This window comes from Theropithecus gelada, chromosome 1 (assembly GCF_003255815.1).
Source record: "Theropithecus gelada isolate Dixy chromosome 1, Tgel_1.0, whole genome shotgun sequence".
Taxonomy (NCBI): Eukaryota; Metazoa; Chordata; class Mammalia; order Primates; family Cercopithecidae; genus Theropithecus; species Theropithecus gelada.
Window position 1 is genome coordinate 193,979,986 of NC_037668.1, and position 24,627 is coordinate 194,004,612.

General features: G+C 38.8%; 1 protein-coding gene across 7 annotated transcripts in view; it reads right to left on the minus strand.

Moving 5' to 3' along the window:
* Positions 1 to 24,627, minus strand: part of DNM3 (dynamin 3) — a 556,545-nt gene that overhangs the window by 355,589 nt on the left and 176,329 nt on the right. For all 7 annotated transcript variants that reach the window (XM_025399962.1, XM_025399954.1, XM_025399946.1 and 4 more), the window contains exons 5-9: positions 14,718 to 14,816; positions 13,956 to 14,116; positions 10,234 to 10,376; positions 5,957 to 6,092; positions 3,623 to 3,690 (exon numbers count right to left, since the gene is read on the minus strand). In XM_025399962.1, the coding sequence (XP_025255747.1) occupies positions 3,623 to 3,690; positions 5,957 to 6,092; positions 10,234 to 10,376; positions 13,956 to 14,116; positions 14,718 to 14,816 (607 nt within the window). The remainder of the gene's footprint in view (positions 1 to 3,622; positions 3,691 to 5,956; positions 6,093 to 10,233; positions 10,377 to 13,955; positions 14,117 to 14,717; positions 14,817 to 24,627) is intronic.

Genomic DNA, 24,627 nt, shown 5'->3' on the forward strand with positions numbered 1-24,627 from the left:
TTTTAGTAGAGATGGGGTTTCACTGTGTTAGCCAGCATGGTCTTGATCTCCTGACCTCGTGATCCGCCCGTCTCGGCCTGCCAAAGTGCTGGGATTACAGGCTTGAGCCACCGCGCCCAGCAATAATATCTTTAATATTGCTAAACCATAATAAGTTCTAATCTATGGAAGATTAGTATTAGCTGAAAACAGTGCCCAAAATGTTTATATGGCACATCTTGTGACCCTTAACTAATATTTAACTGCAATTTGTCTTATCTCACTGTTTCACAGCAATAAAAAGAAATGCTACAATAGAAATGGTGTTCTCAATTTAGATTCCTATTTCTAAAAGATTCCAAAATCAATTCCTTTTCCTTTGTGGAACAGCCAGCGAGCTTCACTTTTTATACACTAAAATAGTAGATTATACAATTCATCCATTCCAGGACAGCTATATTACTGTCAGCCTGACAGTTCCCACTCTGAGGTCCTGGGGTACTGGGAGAATAAGACAGTAAGGGGAGTTATGAATTAATTTTAATATTTCAAGATGCCTAAATTAAATAATGACTTTACAAAAATAACAAATGATAACCAAAGTAACAAGTGTCTTCCTTTGGGCTCTAATTAATTCAAATTGGTGTTATAACAATGCTTCTCTCATGCTGAACAGGCACTCAGGAAAGCAGATATATACATGTGCATATGTGTATGTGTTTCATAAAAAGTGAAAAATGATTACTCAAATTTAAACAAAAGGTCAATAGAGAGAAGCTACAATAACAGAGGCCTTTGAACTCTGAGACTTGGCCATAACTGAAGGCTGGCAGGCTGCAGGCTTTGGCACTGGATCCTCTCCACTCCTAGGCCCTCTTCCCTCCCCTCCTCACCTCTTCTTAATTAGTTAACTTCTCTTCCTGCAACTGAATTCTACAGTACCTCTTTTGGAAAATCTTTTCACACTTCCCTTATACTATCTTGACTTAACGCTCCTTCTTATCATTTGCTTAGCACCCTATGCTCACCTCTATTTCTAACTGTAGTAATCATACTATATTATAATGGTAATTTCTCCAAACTAGGTACGAATCGAATTCAAACTGTTCAGTACAATATTAAAATTTTTTCACTCTTTGACTATAATCTTTCTTCATAGTTACTTTTCTCCTCGCCTTTCGCGTACCCTATGTTTTAGTCAATTTGCCTTTGCTTATATTGTATGTCTTTGCCTTTGTCTATGATGTTCATTTCACGCTCTTCACAATTTTGGTCTATTCAAATCCCACCTGTGCTATAAAGCCCAGATGCAAAGCAAGCACTTATAGTTCCAGTCTTTCCCCAGTCCTGCTGCTGAGACCTTCCTTCTTGGAAGCCCAGCATTCTATTTCACATTGCAGGAAGCTGGGCACATGTTTTAGTCCCATCACTACACAGGAGGGAGAGTTGTTACCCTATTTATCTTGATTTGCCCCATAAGGACCGTCTCCCTCCCTTGCTCATAGTCAGCATTCAGTGTTAACAAAGCAATGAAGAAAAACAAAGCATCTCTTCCATCAAGTCCTTCATGGGCAAAGAGGGCTTCTACTACTCAAATAGCCAATGGAATCAAATGGGAAAAAAATTGTCAAACCAAGCATATTTAAAGGCCTAAATAAGCATACCGTGAGTATGTCTTAAGCTCAGGACATTGTGCATTTCTTATCATCTTACAGGCAAATTTATAATAACAACCAACAATCTCCTGCTGTTAGGCGTGTAAGTCAGAAATCAACAACTCTGAATTACTGAGATTTTGCAGTTATATTTGACAAAAGCTGCATATGGTAATGAGTTTTACAAGTGAAGTAAAAATACTGTATTTGGCTGAGTTCAAATACTGCATGACCCAAAAAATGTAATTTGGTTCCACTGCATCTATCAGATAAACATGTCCAAATACCAGATCTGCCCAGCTAAAAAGTAAAACAGTTTCTACACCATATGTATTCTGGATTTGGTGTAGAAGAAATAGAATAGGGAGCTTAGAAATCCTATCGATGATAAAAGAAAAAACATTAGGTTTGGTTATAGAGGTTTTCTCCTCTTCACTTTGTAAACTCATATCTGCCCATACTATTTGAGATTTGTGGAGCAGATTGTCTAAATTTTAAAACAATAAATAACTCAAGCATCATAACTCCTTTGTAAAATCACTCATCACATGTACGCTCAGTGTCAAGCTTTGCCTTCTCAGGGTCTGTTCCCAGCATAGTCTCAACTCGGCCCTTTGGCAGAGGCTGAGCCACAAACGACAACAGGCAGAGGCCACCTCCTTCATATGAGGCAATCTATGTACTAGGCAACTTAAGTTTTATTTCCTTGAATTAAGGACACTACAATTCAACATATGCTCATTAAGTTATGTTTAGCCTCTGTACATGAAATGAAGAAATAAGTATTTTAAAATCATTTGTTTTCATCATAGTTCTTTAAAGAAATTGTTATGAACTGAATGTTTGTGTTCCCCTAAAACTTCATATGGTGAAACCGTACCCCTCAATGTGATGGTAGTAGGAGGTGGGGCCTTTGGGGGATAATTACATCATGAGGGCAGAACCCTCATGAATGGGATTAGTGCCCTTATAAGAAGAGGCCAGAGAGCTGACTGGCTTTCTCTCTGCCACATGAGGACAGAATGAGAAGACAGCAATGTGCAGGCTGGAAAAGGGCTCTCACCAGAACCCAACCATGCTCATACCCTGACCTAGGATTTTCAAACTCCAGAACCATGAGAAATAAATTTCTGTTGTTTATAAGCCACCCAGTCTGTGGTCATTTGTTACAGCAGTCCAAACAGACTAAGATAGAAGGTAATTTAGAATAAACTAACTTTAAACAAGTGGAAATTCAGACACAAGTTCCACCCCACCCCCAACTCCACCCAGCTCAGGTCCCTCTGCTCTCCTGACCACATTCCTCAAGACAGTCCCAATGCACATGCATGATTCCTGGCTCCATGGGTACATGCTGTGCCCTCTCATCTCTGAACCTTTGGTCATCCCACACCTTCCACCAGAAAGCCCTTTCTTTTATCCTCCAGCCTCAACAACCTCCATTCCATCCTTCCATCCTCTCCTGTCTCATCACACTGCCACCCACTTCATATACATGCCCCCAGACGCGCAAGCACACATGAACACACAACACCTCCTAGCCTGTTGAAATCATTCTCTCCACATGCAAGGATAAACTTGAAAGTAACTACCTCCATTCATCTTTCCCAATCTTGCTCCACAACATTAATCAGAATTAATCTGTCCCTTCTCCGGTATAAGTAATGATTAATTATGAGCATGTCTGGCCTCCCTCATGAAAAACGAAGGCTCTGGAGAATGGGGTCTTGCTAATCTGTGAATCCCCTATTGTGCAGAGTACAGGCTGGAAGTGCAGAAGATGTTTTTGCTTTTTCACTTGGAAAAAACTGACTACAGCAATACAGGAAGTTACCATTAAACTTCAAAGCAGGATTTCCTGTTTCTGACTCCCACCTCTGTATTCTACCCTGTTCAATGATGAAAAGACGAGTTTCCTAGCTATTTATAAACATTAATTTTCTTTTGGTACCTTGAACAGATGACAAAAAAAAATGTGAATCACTTGCCTGATACCATGTATGTTTTTGATTGCATAGCTTATTTCTCTTCGCAGTTCTTTCTCATTGAACTCCATCTGCCGATGCAAAATGAGCCATGGTTATGACACTTAATTCCTTTGAATAATATTGTTGAACAATACAGAATGAGAATAACTTGACTTCGTTATTAATAAGTGGATACTCATGTCTTTCCTAACCTAAACCCAGATGGCCAAAACATCTGTTTATATAAAGTTCAAGGCAACACAGAACACTAGGGATTTTGGGGAGTTTAGGGGCAGTGGATTTTAACTCTATTATAGATATGGAGTGCTATGCATAAGGATGCCTTCTGGACATAAATCTAGCCATTCATTTGAAATGTATAATTCTTCATTCTTTTGCTAAATACGGTAAATTTGAAGGCACAGGAGAATGCATAAATGAGGGTATCACCTGATGTGCAGTAGCAGTACAGATGTCCTGAAATTAACAATGACTGTCTTTTGTCCCTGGCCACTTAAACCATTTGAGTTAAAGACCTCTTTGTAAAAGAAAATTAGTGCTATTTTAAAAAGACAACACAGGATAGATTACTGTACAAACATTTCTCAGAAGCCCAAGGTACCATAAATCTACTTGGAAGTAGGATCAAAGTGTCACAGAGCTTAGACCTCGAAAGGGTGGCCAGAGAACACTGAGTTCAGCCCTGACTTCTGAGATTTGGCCTCTCCAGCTTCATTGTCTGTCTACTTCCCCCTCATACTTTATGTCCTGGAATGACGAATTGCTCTAGGTCTCTACCCACAACCAATGGCTTCATAGCTCAGGGCCTTTATCGTTCCTCTCCTGTCTAGATCAACCCCTCCTGTAACCTACCTCTTCCCGCTTAACTAGCTGCTCATCCTTCCAAACTCAGCTCAGAAGCCTGGCTCCCTCACACACTTGAGCTGGGATTCATGTCTGTGGGCTGTGTTTCCATAGCACTTTGTGCTGAAGTTTATCACTTTACTTAGCACATTTGAATGAAACTATCTATTTACCCATTTGCTTCCCACACGAAGACATAAGCACTCGCCTCTCTGTTTGAGACAAGTAGCATGGTCCCTAAAACCACTCAACTGCCTATTGGGCATTTTACACTTTGCACATCCAAAGCAGAACTCCTAATTCACTTCTCCATACAAACAGAGCTTTTCCTTCATTTCCCTCATCTGATGGGCACCACCACTCACTCAGCTGTGAAAGCCAAAACCTTGGAAGTCATCTAAAAACTTATCTTTCTTCCATTCCCCGATTTCAGTCGAAGCCCTAGCAACTTTATCTCCAAAACCCCAAAGCCACCCATCTCTCTCTATCCTTTCTTGCTGGAGCACTTTTACTGGAAAGCTAAAGAAGTTTAATTCTCAGCATTTCTCCCTTGCACCAGCCTCTTCCAAGACCCTGTGCCTGACTGTGTGTTTATAATTTTGTATTCTTCTTCAAGGGGACCTGCAAAATTGTAGAAGTTTCAGACCCCACAGAAAACGAATCCACTCCTTGTCTGACCCACTGTTCTCCTCACGTCTCTTGGCTCTTTACAATCCAGCAGGTATACTATTCTTCTAAAATCATCAACGAATCAAGTCACATTACTGTTTAAAACCCTCCTGTAACTTCCCATTGTTCAGCATAGACTTTACCTCAACCTAGAAAGCCTTGTGTGAACTGGACACTTCCTCCCTCTCTGAATTCATTTCATGCCCCTCTCCTTCATCAGCCGCATCTCTTCTTCACCTGTTATACTTTAGTGTCTTATCCGAGGTTGCTACTTCTGCCTTGAACAACCCCTTTCCCCCAGAGCTTTACCCAGCTGACCTCTTCATGACATTCTGGGCATAGTTTAAATGTCCCCTGCTCAGACAGAACTTGCCTGATTATTTCATTAACAGTGGCTCATCCGGCCCCTTTCTTTTATATGATGTTACATAAAAACATTTGCAACTTTCTTATTTTGTCTGTTTGTTAATTTTCTGTCTTTCCCCCCTAGACAAGCAAGGGCCTTGCCTGTCTTAATCACTAGCACCTAGAAATTTGGTGCATAGTATATCCTTAAGAAATATTTTTAAATTAATTAGACAACAAACATCATAGGAAACTCAATTAGTATTTGTGTTTGAAATGTAGTTAAAACTCATTAAATAAAATCAGAATCATCAGTAAGAACACATTTCTCTCCTGAATTTCACTACCTGAATATAGAGGTTTTGTTCAAAGAACTATGTTAGTTCTATACCACTCACACAATATTTTATTGAGTTGTATAAAACAGAATACGGAAATGAAGTGAAACGAAGGGAAAAAATAGTGTTTGACACAAACCTTTACTATCTCAAAAGGAAAGCGTTCATGAAAAATACGATTGATTTTAGCACCACCTGAGAGTTCCAGGGTATCTACTTGATCCCCTGACCCTTCAATTCTCTTCTCAAAGTCCACAGCAAATTGCTGAACCATCCTGTAATTTTAAAGAGAAATAGATTCAAGTCAAAGTTACAAGCCTTTGCACTCTTCATTTTCTTTTCCTATGATTATTCCTTAGAATCGTTTTCCAGGTACACTTAGTGGCACCTACTGGCAGAGTTAACACTGCACTCTATGTAGCACTCACAGTGTGATTATATGAAATACACATCAAGATTTTAGACATTTAATTAGAATAAATATTTAAATATATTTGTCTTTCAATGCATTCTGTTCATTTGATTACAGTCATAAAATGGTATTTAAAGAATACTTGATGGGGCCGGGTGCGGTGGCTCATGCCTATAATCCCAGCACTTTGGGAGGCCGAGGCGGGTGGATCACCTGAGGTCAGGAGTTCGAGACCAACCAGGCTAACATAGTGAAACCTCGTCTCTACTGAAAATACAAAACATTAGCCAGGTGTGGTGCAGATAGTCCCAGCTACTCGGGAGGCTGAGGCAGGAGAATGGCGTGAATCCAGGAGGCGGAGCTTGCAGTGAGCCGAGATGGCACCACTGCACTCCAGCCTGGGTGACAGAGCGAGACTCCGTCTCAAAAAAAAAAAAAAACAAAAAAAAGAATACTTGAAATAGAGAGTTAATCAATTAAACTTTATGTAGAATAGTCAAATGGACCCGGACTCCCATGACATCACAGCCACCTAGTGTTCCAAATGCTCCAGCACTATCACTCCCCCAATGTCACAGCCTCAATCTCTCCTCACACTCATCCCTAGGTGATTTCAAGGTTACTATAGCTTCAAGGGTTATTGAGAAATAGTTTCTCCACACCTTCCGCTTTAGCCCATAACTCTCAGAAGACAGTGGCCCATATGCTCAACTGTACTGGATGTTTATTTCCTCTTAGCTGCCTTGAACTCAACACATCTGAAACAACCTCTTAATGTCTTTCACTCCCAAACCTGCTGATCCTCCTGCATTCCCAAATCTCCCCTCATGGAGGATGACACCACCCACCCCAGGCAGGGAAGATGGGGCATCCAGCATACCTCCCTTTCCCTCACCCAACAGTTTCAGGGAGCCAACAGTTGTAGGTCATTTCTCCTCCGTTACAGTTCAGCTAGTTGAGCTTTTCCTCCTCAACCTGCTAACACTGCCTTGGTTCAGCTCTCAGCAACACCTCCCGGCATCACTGAAGGCTCCTCTAGATGATCATCCTGCTTTTGGGTTTATCTTTGTCCAAATCAGACCTCACCCTATCAGAATAACACATATTTGTGACTCCTCTACAACTAGCTCTAGCCTTGTTTTTCAATGGATCCCCACAATTTGAATATACAGTCAAAACTCTTTAGCCCATCTCCCAGAATTTCATAGTCTGGCCTTGGCTGCCTCTTCAGCCCCATCTCTTACCACTCATCCCACTCACCTTCCAGCCAACCATAAGGAAGTCATTGCAGTTCCCCAAATGCACCATGCCCCTGTGCTTTTACACTTGTTTTTCCTTCTGCTCAGAGCACCATTCTCTCTGTCTCTTGCTGCTTTGCCTGACTAATTTTTACATGTTCTTTAAGATTCAGATCAAGCATTGGTTCTTCCCAGAAACTTTTCATGATCCATGACTCTATCCAGCACCACTCCTCATTGCCCCTCCTCTGCATCTTCAGCGTATTTCCTGCAGAGCACTTGGCACAGTACATTTACATTGCTACGTCTATTAGTCACTCTCCTAAGGGCAAGGACCGTGTGTTTTCTTTACCTTTTCCTGCTCAACATAATTGGGAGATTTAATAAATCTTTGTTCCATGAAAGAATGAATTACCTTACACTGGCTGCCAAGAAGAAGAAGAAGAGGAAGAGGAAAAGGAAGAGGAAGAAGAAGAGGAAGAGGAAGAGGAAGAGGAAGAAGAAGAAGAAGAAGAAGAAGAAGAAGAAGAAGAAGAAGAAGAGGAAGAGGAAGAAGAAGAAGAAGAAGAAGAAGAAGAAGAAGAAGAAGAAGAAGAAGAAGAAGAAGAAGAAGAAGGAGGAGGAGGAGGAGGAGGAGGAGGAAAGAAGAAAGAAAGAAGAAAGAAAGAAAAAGGAAAAAGAAAGAAAGAAAGAGAAAGAAAGAAAGAAAGAAAGAAAGAAAGAAAGAAAGAAAGAAAGAAAACAACTATGTTCATTTATGATTACCAGGTTTAGAAACTCCAATTTAAACATACTGGAACTACTTTCAAATTCAAAATCTAAAAGGAAAAAAATTCAAACTATCTAAAACTTGTATCTTTTTATTCTCTTCCATCAAAATCATAGGTGAATGAAAAGTAACTACAAATTATTTAGGCCAAAGAAGCTAGACTATAATTGGATTTAGTTATGTTCCTGTATATGCAAATTTTATTTTTTAAAAACACCTGGAGAGGTATGACATACATACTGAAACATGAAAAATTTTTCAGAACGTGTAGCCCTAGCTGCTCCTTCCCCTAAACCCTATACCTCAGCTACCTGATCCATTTACTAACCCTAGAAAAAATGTCACCAAAGTTCTCACGATTCTCTTGCCCTCCTCCTTCCACATGACTCTCCTACCTCACGACCTGTTTTCTCTGCAAATTCACATGCTTCCTCACATGTAACTGCTTCCTCATCTGGGCTCCCTTAATATTTTACACTTACAGAAACATAGCATTTATTGGCTTTAACACAATTGTGTTAAATTGTGTTAATTTTTATGTCCATTTTTCCCTACTCTACTGGGACTTCTTGAGGGCAAGAATCTTATTTATCGTTCAATTCACAGAACCAGACACTGAGTGCATGAAGAGATTAGAGGAAGGAGGAAGAACAGAGAAAGTAAGGCAGGAGGAAATGATAGAAGAGAGAAAAGAAATAGGTCAGAAAGAATAGGGCCATAAAGAAGAAGCTGAATCAGCCCTCTGCAAGTCAAGAATCTAGCTGTGAAAAGTTCTGTAATCTGAGTCCAATAAAGTCACAGAGGCAAGACCCAGTATTTGCAAGCAGAATAGTTTTAGCTGGATATTAAGATAATGATCTAGGGCCTAAACAGAAATAGCTTTCTCTGTAACTTGAAGAGTTTTTACAAGAGCTCAACCAAACCCAAGAATGAAAACAAAGAATAAATTAGGAAAGAGTTACATCTGAAAAACAAACAAACAAACAAACAAAAACCTCTTTCCTTTGTGTAATATTTTTGATGAGGAAATAGATGATGAAGCAATTAATATTGTATTTAAATATTTGAGTATTTGGGAATCTCCTCACAAAGAAAGAAATAATAGTGTGTGCTTTAAATACCAATTGAAGGATGCTTTGATTGTCAGGCTGCAGGAGAAAAAAGGGAGCCATAAGAGGTACCGAACATCATCTTCGGAGGTAGACCTCGGGTATCCTGCAGTGTGTGCTGGGCAGGGGAGCCTTCCCGTTGAGAGGGACTTGACACAATTGGCAGCACAGGATAAAGGAACTGATGGCACCAGAAGGAGTCAAGGAAGAGAAGACAGTGTAAGATATAAAGAGCTAGGAATTCTCTAACAATTCTCTGCTATCCTACTCCAAGACACCACAGGAATAACTCTAGTAACCCAAAGATAAGATGGGAAGATCATGAAGGGGTGAAAAGATGTTTGGCAGTTTCACATTTGCATTTTCAAAGGGCTACATTAAAATCATTACGTAAAAGGAAAAAAAAAAACTAGAGCCTTATTGTTAGCACTTTTTAATTAAATCCTTGGTTTTCATTCCACTGAAAAATGCACACAAATAAGTTACATGAAATAATTGGAATAAAGGATAATAAGTACAATTGACATCCATAGAAACAGCTGAAAAATATATGTTCATCTGTATTTACCCACTTCTAAGACAAGGGACAAAAATTCCTGCTGGGTCATCCCTAATAGTTTTACTCACTTAATCCAGTTTTAAAAACACAATGTAAATGGGCATAGCGATGCTCAATTGGTAAGTTGATAATAACAGAGTAATACCAATAATTCGTGTTCAACAAAGCATAAAAATTCAAGAGTTCTTGTATATCATATAGATAGTCTCAGGTAGTTTACCTGCTGCCTCTGTTAAGCCTAAGAAACAACATGACAAATAGACTAAGGCAAAAGAAAACTAAAAAAATTAGTTTAAAATGCTGTGCCAAGGAAGGGAAAGGTGACCTACTGCAGCAATGCTTTGGTCTTCCTGGTTGGGTCTTCTGGTTTGAAATTTTTGTAGGCTTCTACTTCGTGTTCTATGGAGAGCAACTGTCCCTGTAGTTTGTTCCTGAAGTTTGGTAGGGTATCCCGAATGTGGTTGGTAAGTTGCTAAACAAAACAAAATCATACACACAGATTGAAGATTGAATCATATACACAGATTAAAGACTAACTCAGGAGACAAATATCAGCCTCCGTTGTTTTTATAATCATTCAAAATTTCAAACATTATGTCTACATTTGAGAATGACTATTATGTAGATAGGGAGAAGAAACACCAACTCCCTCCTCCACTGCCCTTCAGAGATGCTCAAAATTCCCTCATTTAGAGTCACTCACTTGAGCTATCTCTTTAAATCTGGGAAGATCCTGTAAAAATGCAGCTAATGTTACTAATGAGGCTGCCCAATAACACCTTAGTTAGCAAGGATTGACTTATCAGATCTCCTACCTGGTACAAAGGAACCTTAAGTTAGAATGTGATAGAAATGAAGGACGCTAGGAGTCACAGGTGCTGCCTGGTGTTCTCAGGACTAAGTGGTTTACCACACAGGTGGAGCTCAGGTAGCCAAGGTGCCAGAGGCACCTGCCAGCTGTTGACTTTCTCCACATTCTTCAGCTGAGGCAGCAACTTACTCGTACTTCCACCTCTAGGTCCCAGTGCAACTCCATGACTGAGTAAGGGAAAGCTCTCTCTGCTATTGAAGGCTCGACATAACCATCTACTTGATATTTCCACTGAGATCAGCAGGCACCTCAAGCTCAGTACAATGAAAACTTCTCCTAGAGCCTAAGAGTGCATGATTAATTAAGAACAAAGGTGAGATAAAAACCTAGATTGTTTAGGTCTTACGGTCTTTCTATTACAATGCAGTTAAAGAAAGTCTTAATTAAAAGAAAAAACAGATAACCTTCTTGAACTGCCTAAGTGATGAACTTGAAATCAATAAAAAGAATATAAACTTCCTAGAAATGCAGAAAAAAATAAAAAATATTAAAATTAGGGAGAATTAATATACCCAGATTGACTGAAGAAACTATTTTCAGTCATCTTTATGTTTATCTGAGGTCACCTGAATATATTTATTAAATAAATCTAGAGTTATTTGTCAATAGTTTATAACTGTATTACCCCCTTGCTCACAGTAATAAATTGTTATGTTAGCACCCTGGCATGCACTGCTGTTCTAACTATGAAGCAGGCAAAAAAAAGAGCTGAGAGGACGGCATTCCCGATAGCAACGTCACGAGAGACAAGGACCCAAATCTAATAGAAACAGCAACCACAACCAACTGATTGCCATGTGAACTGGTAAATAAAAATACCTGATTTTCACCTTTTGCTTCTCAGACATCTCCAGAGCAAAGCAATACTGTGGCTTTCTAAAACACTTCTTCCCCTGGCTTCCATGACTCCAGCTTCTCTAATTCTTCTGCTATCCATTCTCGATATATCTTCTCTATTTCCTTGGACAATTCACCCTCTTTGCCAGAACAGTAATTATTGAAATTCCTCAAATCTGGGTCTGAGGCCTCTTTTTTGTTTACTCTCTGTTCTCTCTTCAGGGGATCTCATTCCATCCATGGCTTCAGTAAACATCCAAATACCTATAGCTGTAAGATGTTGTCTCCAAACAAGATTTATCTGTGCTGTGGCATGCATATTTGACCAACTGCTTGACTTCTCCTCTTGGATGTGTCAATGACATCTCAAGCTCAACATTTCCAAAATCAAGTATTTGATCTTCCCTTCAGGGTTCCCCATCTTGGTGACTTTATAAGAACCTGGAAACCTGGGACATAACCTTGACTCCACCTCTCCCAACATCCTACAGCTCTAATCTACCACCTAGTCCTCAATTTTCCTGAACATTTCTCAAACCTGCCCCTTCTTTTCATCTCCACTGGCCCTTACAACCAAATTCCCATAATTTCTCTTTTACTCCTAACTGGTCTACTCTTGGTCTTCCTGTCTTCAATACCATATTCTTTTTTCACCCATGGATCTGATCTTGTTATTCCTCTACTCAGGACCCTTAAATGACTCCTTATTGGTCTTAGGTAAGAGCCAAAATCCTCAATTTGGTCTAGAAACATTACAGGATTCAGCCACTGCCTACATCTCCAATATCATCTCATACAACTCACTACCTCTTTCTCTGCCTTCCCCCTACAATGAAAATTTCATTCAATTTTTCAAAAATGTCATGTCATTTTGCTTATCCTATAGGATCAGAAGTATTGGTACACATACATAGCCATAGAATTATCTTAGTTTCAAACATAGTATAAATATTCTTGAAGCAATAAAGAGAGAGTGATTATCCAGGAAAGGAGACATCTTCAGAAAAAAAAACATTCAATTTTTAGTCAACGAGAATCCAATTATGTCATAACTTGGGCGTCACCTGTAATAATCTAATAGTCAACCACCTCCTTCTGTTTTTCCAGTATTCAAAACCTAACTCATTTCAAGCTTTATCTTTCTAATCATATTAGTGATTTTCTTCTAAGATTTTCTCAGTTTATTTGTGTTTTTTTGTAGGCCAATACAGCTGTGAAAGCAGTATTCTAAAGAGAGTTTTGACAATGCAAAATATATTGGTAGAGTGTTAGGATTCTTGCATAACAATGCTCCTTCTCTAAAATATATTCATATTTTTAAATGATACAATCATAGTGATGTTTCCTAGAGTCCAAATATTTATCTTTAATTAAAAAGTATAAACTTTACAATAGTCTGTGTTGAAATCTCTTAAAATGGAATTATAACACAATTTTTTATTTTCTAAAATTTCTTCTCAGTTGTTTTGCCTAAATTGTTCAGGTATAATGTCACATATTATGACAGCTATTGATACTTTCTAGGAGATAAGAATCAGAAATCTACTTGATTGATTGATTGCCTGATTAAGTTTGTACATAACAGTTAAAGCATAACTTATAAGAATATTTGTGAGAAAGGCTGCTAGTCACATGAAGTCAATATAATCAAAACTCAGGGAGGGGGCCCTGCATTCAATGACAATGATGCTTGTCATAACACTTAACTCCAATAGGGGAAGGAATGTCTGTAACCAAGTAAGAGCATTGAGGATTTATGGAAGAAGTTTGTGCATAGTGCATGGAGCGGGGTAGGCAGAAGGCCCAATTCTAAATTATTGTGGGAAAAGGGGTTATCTGGAAAAGCATCTTAGATGAGTGGAAATCAATGATTATTAAACCAGGATTTGTGATTCTAAAGATTTTAAATTAAGAAACAAATCAATTCTAAACAAAGTCATAAAAAAAAAATTAACAGAAAGTGTAACCTAGCCATTACAGATTGGTGCTTCAAAAACAGGTACCAAGAGATCAACTTTTCAAAGTTATAAAAATTTAACTTCTCAAGGTAACTACATATTACAAATGAATATATGCTAAAATGTATATCCCTATTCACTGTTCCTAAATAGGTATGTGTTTCTGCTTTGAGAACTCTTCTTTCAATAACAGGAAGATGAGTTCTATTCACTGAGAATGGTAATAGTGTGAATCTGAGGTACTAATACCCATTTTTAAAATCCCTATCATTGAAGCTGCATGTCTTGTTTTGGAAAAAAATAAACTTAAAAATAATAAATACAAATTCTAGCATCCACTTACATATTTCATAACTGTTCTTGTTGCTTGAAAGAACATTTTTACCTGATTAAGGACCTTCTGCAGGTGTGGGGTTCCCATTCGGTCAGCGATATGTCTGTAAGCCGGGTGGGAAAGGAAAAACTTCCTCTCTGCCAACATGGCTGCCTTTATGTCCTTCTTCCCGTCTATGTCCTTCTGGCTTCTGTTTACCACCCCCACGTAACCTGAAACAAAACACAAATCTATGGAGTTGGGGACACTTTTTGTGGCTTATTCCAGGGAGATTTCAAGGCTCTCACATAGGCAGACTAAGAAAAGCAAAACTAGTTTTAGGTGTGAAGACTGAGTCCCTTTATAAAACTCAATGGGAAACATCAGTATTGAACACAGGCTACTGATTGAGCTCACAATAATTTTTTAGCGTCAATACAATAGTGTCTCTCACCCTTAAACTGTGTGCATTTTAAGAGAGTGTGTATCTTCGCAGTTTTGTCATATAGCAGGCAAGTAAATATCAGGCTTACAATAGTATAAGTTTATGCAGTCTATGATGAATATTTATAACCTCACTTCAAACTCCTTCCTTTTCCTGTTTTATTATTCCTGTTATTTTAAAGAATAGTTCTCCCTTTGAATTATTTTCTAATATATCATTCGGGAACGTACAGCCATTCCATAAAAAGTATAACTAATGATATATCCATTCCTTACAACTGAGAAGGCATTAAAACCAAAACTCCTAGTGGCTTCCCAATCATTTCTCTTCCATATAACCAAAAACAAACAAACAAACAAAAAAGTATTGTATAGACCACAGTACATTACCCCTGCGAAGAGGCAACAGTTTGTTCTCTAGAACATCCCTGGCATCTGTTCCTTCATCCATAAGGTCCAGTTTGGTGATAACTCCAATGGTTCTCAGACCTGCATCATAAACAAACCCAACATTACACAATTTGCAGAAGACTAACAAATTTTAAAGACATATATGTCACAATGCTAAATGTAAAGCACATTTTCCTGGTCGTTTTCCCATTTCCTTCTGTCTTACTTTGTTTTCTAAGTGCTACTTGAGTTTGGTGATTTCAATGTGATGAGGAGGAGAGTTGCCAAACCACCCATCCAGAAGATAACCTTCAACCCAAGGGGGAAAAACAAACAGCTGTAGCACTAAATAATTTCCAAATATATGAGTTTATTTTTGTACCAGGCATATATGGAAATTATACATTTTCATTTCTTCCCAAGTTCTCCACCAAATATGAATGTTTGAAGTTTTATGTATTACATTATTAAAAGCAAATAAATAAATAGGTTATACATGGACCAATTGTGAGAGTGTGTCATAAACCAAGGATTAGTATTGATCCAGTTCTAGTCACTGAGGTCAAAAAAAAATAAAGGAAGAAAAGCAGGTATAGTGTCATCACCAAAAATAAACTCGTAAGCCACACAGCATTCGCCATGCCTTAGAAAAGGAAATACGATTTAATGGAAAGAAGACTGTACTAGGCTTGGATTCTAGTCTCAAGGCATGTCACCAAAACTCCACAGGTCTCAGTTTTCCTCATCTGTCAAATAAATAGTTAGAAACCATGATCTCCAAGGTTTCTTTCAGTAATAAATAATGTAAGAACCTAGACATTTTGAGTAGCACATCAGATACATGATATTTGCCATTTGCTTTCTTCATTAGATGAAATGGATGGTATGTGCCTAGTAATTTATATTGCTTTTTGTTTTATTTTACTTTAAGTTCCAGGATACAAGTGCAGAATGTGTAGATCTGTTACATAGGTATACGAGTGTCATGGTGGTTTGCTGCACCTATCAACCTGTCATTTAGGTTTTAAGCCCTGCATGCATTAGCTGTTTGTCCTAATGTTCTCCCTCCTCTCACCCCCAACCTCCTGACTGGCCCCAGTGTGTGTTGTTCCCCTCCCTGTGTCTATGTGTTCTCGTTCAACTCCCACTTATGAGTGAGAACATGTGGTGTTTGGTTTTCTGTTCCTGTGTTAGTTTGCTGAGGATGATGGCTTCCAGCTTCATTCATGTCCCTGCAAAGGACACGAACTCATTCCTTTTTATGGCTACATAGTACTCCATGGTATATATGTACCACATTTTCTTTAGCAGTCTATCATTGATGTCCATTTGGGTTGGCTTCAAGTCTTTACTACTGTAAATAGTGCATCAATAAACATACGTATGCATGTGTCTTTATAGTAGGATAATTTATATTTCTTTGGGTATATACCTAGTAATGGGATTGCTGGGTCAAATGGTATTTCTGGTTCTAGATCCTTAAGGGGTTGCCGCACTGTCTTCCACAGTGGTTGAACTAATTTACACTCCCACCAACAGTGTAAAAGCATTTCTATTTCTCCACATCCTCTCCAGCATCTGTTGTTTCCTAACTCTTTAATGGTCACCATTCTAACTGGCATGAGATGGTATCTCATTGTGGTTTTAATTTGCATTTCTCTAATGACCAGTGATGATGAGCTTTTCTTCATATGTTTGTTGGCTGCATAAATATCTTCATTCAAGAAGAGTCTGTTCATAACCTTCACCCACTTTTTGATGGGATTGTTTTTCTCTTGTAAATTTGTTTACATTCCTTGTAGATTATGGATATTAGCCCTTTGTCAGATGGGTAGATTGCAAACATTTTCTCCCATTCTGTAGGTTGCCTGTTCACTCTGATTATAGTTTCTTTTGCTGTGCAGAAGATCTTTCATTAGATCCCATTTGTCAGTTTTGGCTTTTGTTGCCATTGCTTTTGGTGTTTTAGTCATGAAGTCTTTGTCCATGCCTATGGCCTGAATAGTATTGCCTAGGTTTTATTCTAGGGTTTTTATGGTTTTGGGTCTTGCATTTAAGTCTTTAATCCATCTTGGGTTAATTTTTGTATAAGGTGTAAGGAAGGGGTCCAGTTTCAGTTTTCTGCATATGGCTAGCCAGTTTTCCCAACAACATTTGTTAAATAGGAAATCATTTCCCCCTTGCTTGTTTTTGTCAGGTTTGTCAAAGATCAGATGGTTGTAGATGTGGGGCATTATTTCTGAGGCCTCTGTTCTGTTCCATTGGTCTATATATCTGTTTTGGTACCAGTACCATGCTGTTTTGGTTACTGCAGGCTTGTAGTATAATTTGAAGTCAGGTAGTATCATGCCTCCAGCTTTGTTCTTTTTGCTTAGGATTGTCTTGGCAATGCAGGCTCTTTTTTGATTCCATATGAAATTTAAAGTAGATTTTTCTAATTCTGTGAAGAAAGTCAGTGGCAGCTTGATAGAGATAGCATTGAATCTATAAATTACTTTGGACACTATGGCCATTTTCATGATATTGATTCTTCCTATCCATGAGCGTGGAATGTTTTTCCATTTGTTTATGTCCTCTTTTATTTCCTTGAGCAGTGGTTTGTAGTTCTCCTTGAAGAGGTCCTCCACATCCCTTGTAAGTTGTATTCCTAGGTATTTTATTCTCCTTGTAGCAATTGCAAATGAGAGTTCATGCATAATTTGGCTGTTTGTCTATTATTGGTGTATAGGAATGCTTGTGATTTTTGCACATTGATTTTGTACCCTGGGACTTTGCTGAAGTTGCTTATCAGCTTAAGGAGATTTCAGGCTGAGATGATGGGGTTTTCTAAATATACAATCATGTCATCTGCAAACAGGGATAATTTCACTTCCTCTCTTCCTATTTAAATATGCTTTATTTCTTTCTCTTGCCTGATTGCCCTGGCCAGAACTTCCTATGTTGAATAGGAGTGGTGAGAGAGGGCATCCTGGTCTTGTGCCAGTTTTCAAAGGGAATGCTATCAACTTTTGCCCATTCAGTATGATATTGGCTGTGGGTTTGTCATAAATAGCTCTTATTATTTTGAGATATGTTCCATCAATACCTCATTTATTGAGAGTTTTTAGCATGAAGGGATGTTGAATTTTATTGAAGGCCTTTCTGCATCTATTGAGATAATCATGTGATTTTTGTTGTTGGTTGTGTTTATGTGATGGATTACGTTTATTGATTTGTGTATGTTGAGCCAGCCTTGCATCCCAGGGATGAAGTCGACTTGATCATGGTGGATAAGCTTTTTGATGTGCTGCTAGGTTTGGTATGCCAGTATTTTATTGAAGATTTTTGCATCAATGTTCATCAGGGATATTGGCCTGAAATTTTCTTTTTTTATTGTGTCTCCACCAGGTTTTAGTATCAGGATGATGGTGCCTCATAAAATGAGTTAGGGAGGAGTCCCTCTTTTTTTATTGTTTGGAATAGTTTCAGAAGGAATGCTACCACCTCCTCTTTGTACCTCTGGTAGAATTTGTCTGTGAAATCTACCTGGTCCTGGGCTTTTTTTGATTGGTAGGCTATTAATTACTGCCTCAATTTCAGACTTGTTATTGGTCTATTCAGGGATTTGACTTCTTCCTGGTTTAGTTTTGGGAGGGTGTATGTGTCTAGTAATTTATCCATTGTTTCTAGATTTCCTTGTTTATTTGCTTAGAGGTGTTTATAGTATTCTCTGATGGTAGTTTGTATTCCTGTGGGATCAGTGGTGATATCCCCTTTATCATTTTTTATTGTGTTTGATTCTTCTCTCTTTTATTCTTTATTAATCTGGCTAGTGGTCTATTTTGTTAATCTTTTCAAAAAACCAGCTCCTGAATTCATTGATTTTTTGAAGGGCTTCTCGTGTCTCTGTCTCCTTCAGTTCTGCTCTTGTCTTAGTTATTTCTTCTCTTCTGCTAGCTTTTGAATATTTTTGCTCTTGCTTCTCTAGTTATTTTAATCATGATGTTAGGGTGTTGATTTTAGATCTTTCCTGCTTTCTCCTGTGAGCATTTGGTACTATAAATTCCTCTATAAACACTGCTTTAGCTGTGTCCCAGAGATTCTGGTACATTATATCTTTATTCTCATTGGTTTCAAAGAACTTATTTATTTCTGCCTTAATTTCGTTATTTACCCAGTAGTCATTCATGACCAGGTTGTTCAGTTTTCACAAAGTTGTGCGGTTTTCAGTGAGTTTCTTAATCCTGAGTTCTAATTTGATGGCACTGTGGTCAGAGAGACTGTTAGTTATGATTTCCATTCTTTTGCATTTGCTGAGGAGTGTTTTACTTCCAATAATGTGGTCAATTTTGGAATAAGTATGTTGTGGTGCTGAGAAAAATGTATATTCTGTTGATTTGGGGTGGAGAGTTCTGTAGATGTCTAGTACGTCCTTTTGGTCCAGAGCTGAGTTCAAGTCCTGAATATCCTCATTAATTTCCTGTCTCATTGACCTGTCTAATATTGACAGTGTGGTGTTAAAGTCTCTCACTATTATTATGTGGGAGTCCAAGTCTCTCTGTAGGCCTCTAAGAACTTGCTTTATGAATCTGGGTGCTCCTGTATTGGGTGCATATATATTTCAGATAGTTAGCTTTTCTTGTTGCATTGATCCCTTTACTATTATGTAATGCCCTTCTTTGTCTTTTTTGATCTTTGTTGGTTTAAAGTCTGTTTAATCAGATACTAGGATTGTAATCCCTGCTTTTTTTTTGCTTTCCATTTGCTTGGTAAATATTCTTCCATCCCTTTATTTTGAGTCTATGTGTGTCTTTGCTTGTGCTATGGGTCTCCTGAATACAGCACACCAATGGGTCTTGACTCTTTATCCAATTTGCCTCTGTGTGTGTGTGTGTGTGTGTGTGTTTTCTTGAGACAGAGTCTTTCTGTGTCACCCAAGCTGGAGTGCAGTGGCACAATCTCAGCTCACTGCCACCTCTGCCTCCCGGGTTCCAGTGATTCTCCTGCCTCAGTCTCCCGAGTAGCTGGGACTACATGCGCATGCCACCACGCCAGGCTAATTTTTGTATTTTTTTACTAGAGACGGGGTTTCAGCATCTTGTCCAGGCTGGTCTCGAACTCCTGACCTCATGATCCACCCACCTTGGCATCCTAAAGTGCTGGGATTACAGGTGTGAGCTACTGTGCCCAGCCCAGTGTGTGTTTTTTAATTGGGTGATTTAGCCCTTTTACATTTAAGGTTAATATTGTTATGTGTGAATTTGATCCTGTCATTACAATGCCAGTTGGCTATTTTGCCTGTTATTTGATGCACTTTCTTTGTAGTGTCAATGGTCTTTATAATTCAGTATGTTTTTGCAGTGGCTGGAATCAGTTGTTCCTTTCCATGTTTAGTGCTCCCTTCAGGAGCTCTTGTAACGCAGTCCTGGTGGTGACAAAATCTCTCAGTATTTGCTTGTCTGTATAGGATTTTATTTCTCTTTCACTTATGAAGCTTAGTTTGGCTGGATATGAATTTCTGGGTTGAAAATTCTTTTCTTTAAGAATGTTGATCATGCCTGTAATCCCAGCACTTTGGGAGGCCGAGATGGGTGGATCACGAGGATAGGAGATTGAGACCATCCTGGCTAACACGGTGAAACCCTGTCTCTACCAAAAATACAAAAAATTAGCCAGGCATGGTGGTAGGTTCCCGTAGTCCCAGCTACTCAGGAGGCTGAGGCAGTAGAATGGAGTGAACCCGGGAGGCGGAGCTTGCAGTGAGCTGAGATTGCGCCACTGCATTCCAGCCTGAGTAACAAAGTGCGAATCTGTCTCAAAAAAAAGAATGTTGAATATTGGCCTCCACTCTCTTCTGGCTTGTAGGGTTTCTACAGAGAGATCTGCTGTTAGTCTGATGGGCTTCCTTTTGTGTGTAACCCAACCTTTCCCACAGGCTGCCCTTAACATTTTTTCCTTCATTTCAACTTTGGTGAATCTGATGATTATGTGTCTTGGGGTTGCTCTTCTCAAGGAGTATCTTTGTGGTGTTTTCTGTATTTCCGGAATTTGACTGTTGCCCTGTCTTGCTAGGTTGGGGAAGGTCTCCTGGATAATATCCTGAAAAGTGTTTTTCAACTTGGTTCCATTCTCCCTGTCACTTTCAGGTACACCAATCACATGCAGGTTTGATCTTTTCACATAGTCCCATATTTCTTGGAGGCTTTGTTCATTCCTTTTCATACTTTTTTCTCTAATCTTGTCTTCATGCTTTATTTCATTAAGGTGATCTTCAATCTCTGATATCCTTTCTTCCACTTGATTGATTTGGCTACTGATACTTGTGAATGCTTCACGAAGTTCTCGTGCTGTGTTTTTCAGGTCCATCAGGTCATTTGTGTTCTCCTCTAAAGTGGTTATTCTAGTTAGCAATTCCTCTAACTTTTTTTCAAGGTTCTTAGCTTCCTTGCATTGTGTTAGAACATCCTCCTTTAGCTCAGAGGAGTTTGTTATGAACTTGTGAAGCCTGTTTCTGTCAATTCGCCAAACTCAATCTCCATCCAGTTTTGTTCCCTTGCTAGTGAGGAGTTGTGATCCTTTGGAGAAGAGGCATTCTGGTTTTGGAATTTTCAGCCTTGTTGTGCTGTTTTTCCCTCATCTTCATGTATTTATCTACCTTTGGTCTTTGAGGTTGGTGATCTTCAGATGGGGTTTCTGTGTGGGCGTCCTTTTTGTTGATGTTGATTCTTTTCTTTTCTTTTTGTTAGTTTTCCTTCTAATAGGCCCCTCTGCTGCAGGTCTGCTGGAGTTTGCTGGAGGTCCACTTCAGATCCTGTTTGCCCGGGTATCATCAGCGGAGGCTGCAGAACAGCAAAGATTGCTGTCTATTCCTTCCTCTGGAAGTTTCATCCCAGAGGGGCACCTGCTAGATGTCAGCCAGAGCTCTCCTGTATAGGGTATCTGTCAACCCCTGCTGGGAGGTGTTTCCCAGTCAGGAGGTACGCAGGTCAGGGACCCACTTAAGGAGACATTCTGTCCCTTAGCAGAGCTCAAATGCTGTTCTGAGAGATCCACTGCTCTCTTCAGAGCTGGCAGACAGGAACGTTTAAGTCCGCTGAAGCTGTGCCCACAGCCACCCTTTCCCCCAGGTGCTCTGTCCTAAGAAGATAGGAGTTTTATCTATATGGGACTGCTGCCTTTCTTTCAGAGATGCCCTGCCCAGAGAGGAGGAATCTAAAGAAGCAATCTGGCTACAATGGCTTTGCTGAGCTGCAGTGGGCTCCACTCAGTTCGAACTTCCCAGTGGCTTTGTTTACACTATGAGGGGAAAATCACCTACTCCAGCCTCAGTAATGGCAGACGCCCCTCCCCAAACCAAGTTCAAGCGTCCCAAGTCAATTTCAGACTGTTGTGCTGGCAGTGAGAATTTCAAGCTAGTGGATCTTAGCTTGCTGAGCTCTGTGGGTGTGGGATCCACTGAGCTAGACCACTTGGCTCCCTGGCTTCAGCCCCCTTTCCAGGGGAGTGAATGGTTCTGTCTAGCCGGTGCCAGGTACAACTGGGGTATGACCAAAAAAAACTGCTACAGCTAGCTCAGTGTCTGCCCAAACAGCCACCCAGTTTTGTGCTTGAAACCCTGGGCCCTGGTGGTGTAGGCACCTGAGTGAATCTCTTGCCTGTGGGTTGTAAAGACCATGGGAAAAGCATAGTATCTGGGTTGGAATGCACCATTCCTCTAGGCACAGTCCCTCCCAGCTTCCCTTCACTAGGGGAGGGAGTTTCCCAACCCCACACACTTCCCAGGTGAGGTAACACCCCATCCTGCTTTGGCTTGCCCTACATGGGCTGCACCCACTATCTAAGCAGTCCCAATAAGATGAGCTGGGTACCTCAGTTGGATTACAGAAATCACCTGCCTTCTGCATTGATCTTACTGTCAGCTGCACACCAGAGCTGTTCCTATCCGGCTTGCCAGCCCAAGACTATTATTACTCTTTATTCAGGAACTAGTATATACTGAATTAATTGTATAAACCAAATTTGGTCATGATATAACCTCCTTATAAAATATAGCTGGATTTTTGAATAGGATATATAAATTTAGTTCCAAAATGATCATGGTCTGTAAATTTCCCTTCTTGTAATTGCATTGTCAGATACGGATACCAAAATTTACCTATTCTTATAAAATTAACAGTTTTTTTCCATTGTTTCTATTCTCTGAAGGATATTGAGTCAATGGATATTATTACTTTTTTGAATGTTTACTGTTGGTCACAATAAAAACTTTTGTGAAAATTAAGAAAGAAAGAAAGAAAGAAAGAAAGAAAGAAAGAAAGAAAGAAAGAAAGAAAGGCCAAAAAGATTCTCAGAGACCAAAACAAATAAATATTGTAACATGAAACCTGAAGGAAAAAAAGATAATGCAAAATACAGAATACAACTTGATCATTTTTACTAATATTCTGAGAGAAAGGAGAACTTATTGCATTCATGGAACAAAATTAGAAGGCCATAAACAGAAACATCAGGCAAAAAAAAATCTCAATAACTGAAAATAGGAGAGCAGAAATTAAAAGGTTAGTAAAATGGAAGAAAAACTTAAGGAACTGTTCCAGAAAACAAAAGAAAAAAAAAATAAGTAAACAATAGGAAAAGAAAAACCCACCACATTTTTAAAACTAGAGAAATGGTACAGAAGATTCAATATTTGAATAACTGGCATTCCAAAGAGAGAAAATCAAACAGAAACAGTTTGTGGTTGGGGAGATCCTATCCAAGAAAATGACCTATAAGTATAAGGAATTTATGGATTGAACAAACTCAACAAGTACCTAACAGAAAATGAGCACACGCACACATGCACATACACACAAAATGGCATATCAGTAAAAGATTTCAAAACACTGAGAGCTGATAAAAGATACTAAAAAGTTCCCAGAGAACTTAAAGAAAGAAAAGACACAAAGAAAGTATTGGGAATCACCACAGCATCTGTCTTCCCAGCAGCAAACTGGAAACTAAAAAACAATAGAGCAATGTTTTTGAAATTCTGAGAGAAAAAATCATTTCTAACCTAGAATTCTAAATTATCAATAAATGTGACAGTAGGAAAAGATATTTCCAGACTTGCAAATCTCAAAATATTTTACCTCCCTTTCACCTTTTTAAGAACGTTGTTAAATAATGTGTTCTACAAAACAAGGAAGCAAACTAATAAAGAGGACGACATGAGATCCAGGAAGCAGGTATACAACCAAGAAAAGAAGGAAGTTTTCAGGATGGTATAGATCCCAGTACGAGACCAAGAGAGTAATTGATATCTATTGGAATGAGAGAACAGAGAGTCCTGAAGAGATTTCTTCCTCCACCAAGAAAATAAACATAAAAGTACCTAATCCTGAATGTTTTTAAGGTTTTAAACATTAGACTTAGAGTCTGATTTCTGAGAGATTGAGACTTCTGTAGGAGAGACTGGGAATGCGTTAGTGATAGATGTACAGAAAACTATGCAAACAAACCAAAGAGAGATAATTATCAACCTCAAAAAAGACCATATCATGGAAGAAATAATCAAAATTTATCACATAGCTCGGCTATGAATAACATTTTCAGGATTATAAAAATGTATTTAGCAAAATATGATTCTTTTAGTATAATGTAGGAGGATAAGTGCATATGTGAGTGTATGAGTGCATATAAGTATAGGAGAAGGATATAAGACAGCTAAATCCTCCTTCTCTACAGTGAGTATCTAAAACTAAGAAAAATCAAAAATAGTAATATGAACAGATTACATAAAAATATGGTGGTAACTATCAAAATCAATAGCTAAAAGGATTGAAAGTGGTAGCCTCTGGAAATCAATAATCAAGATAATCAAGAGTCAGGAGGGGTGGGCAAGGGACAGATAGTTTCTTCCTTTTTTTTTTTTTTTTTTTTTTTTTTTTTA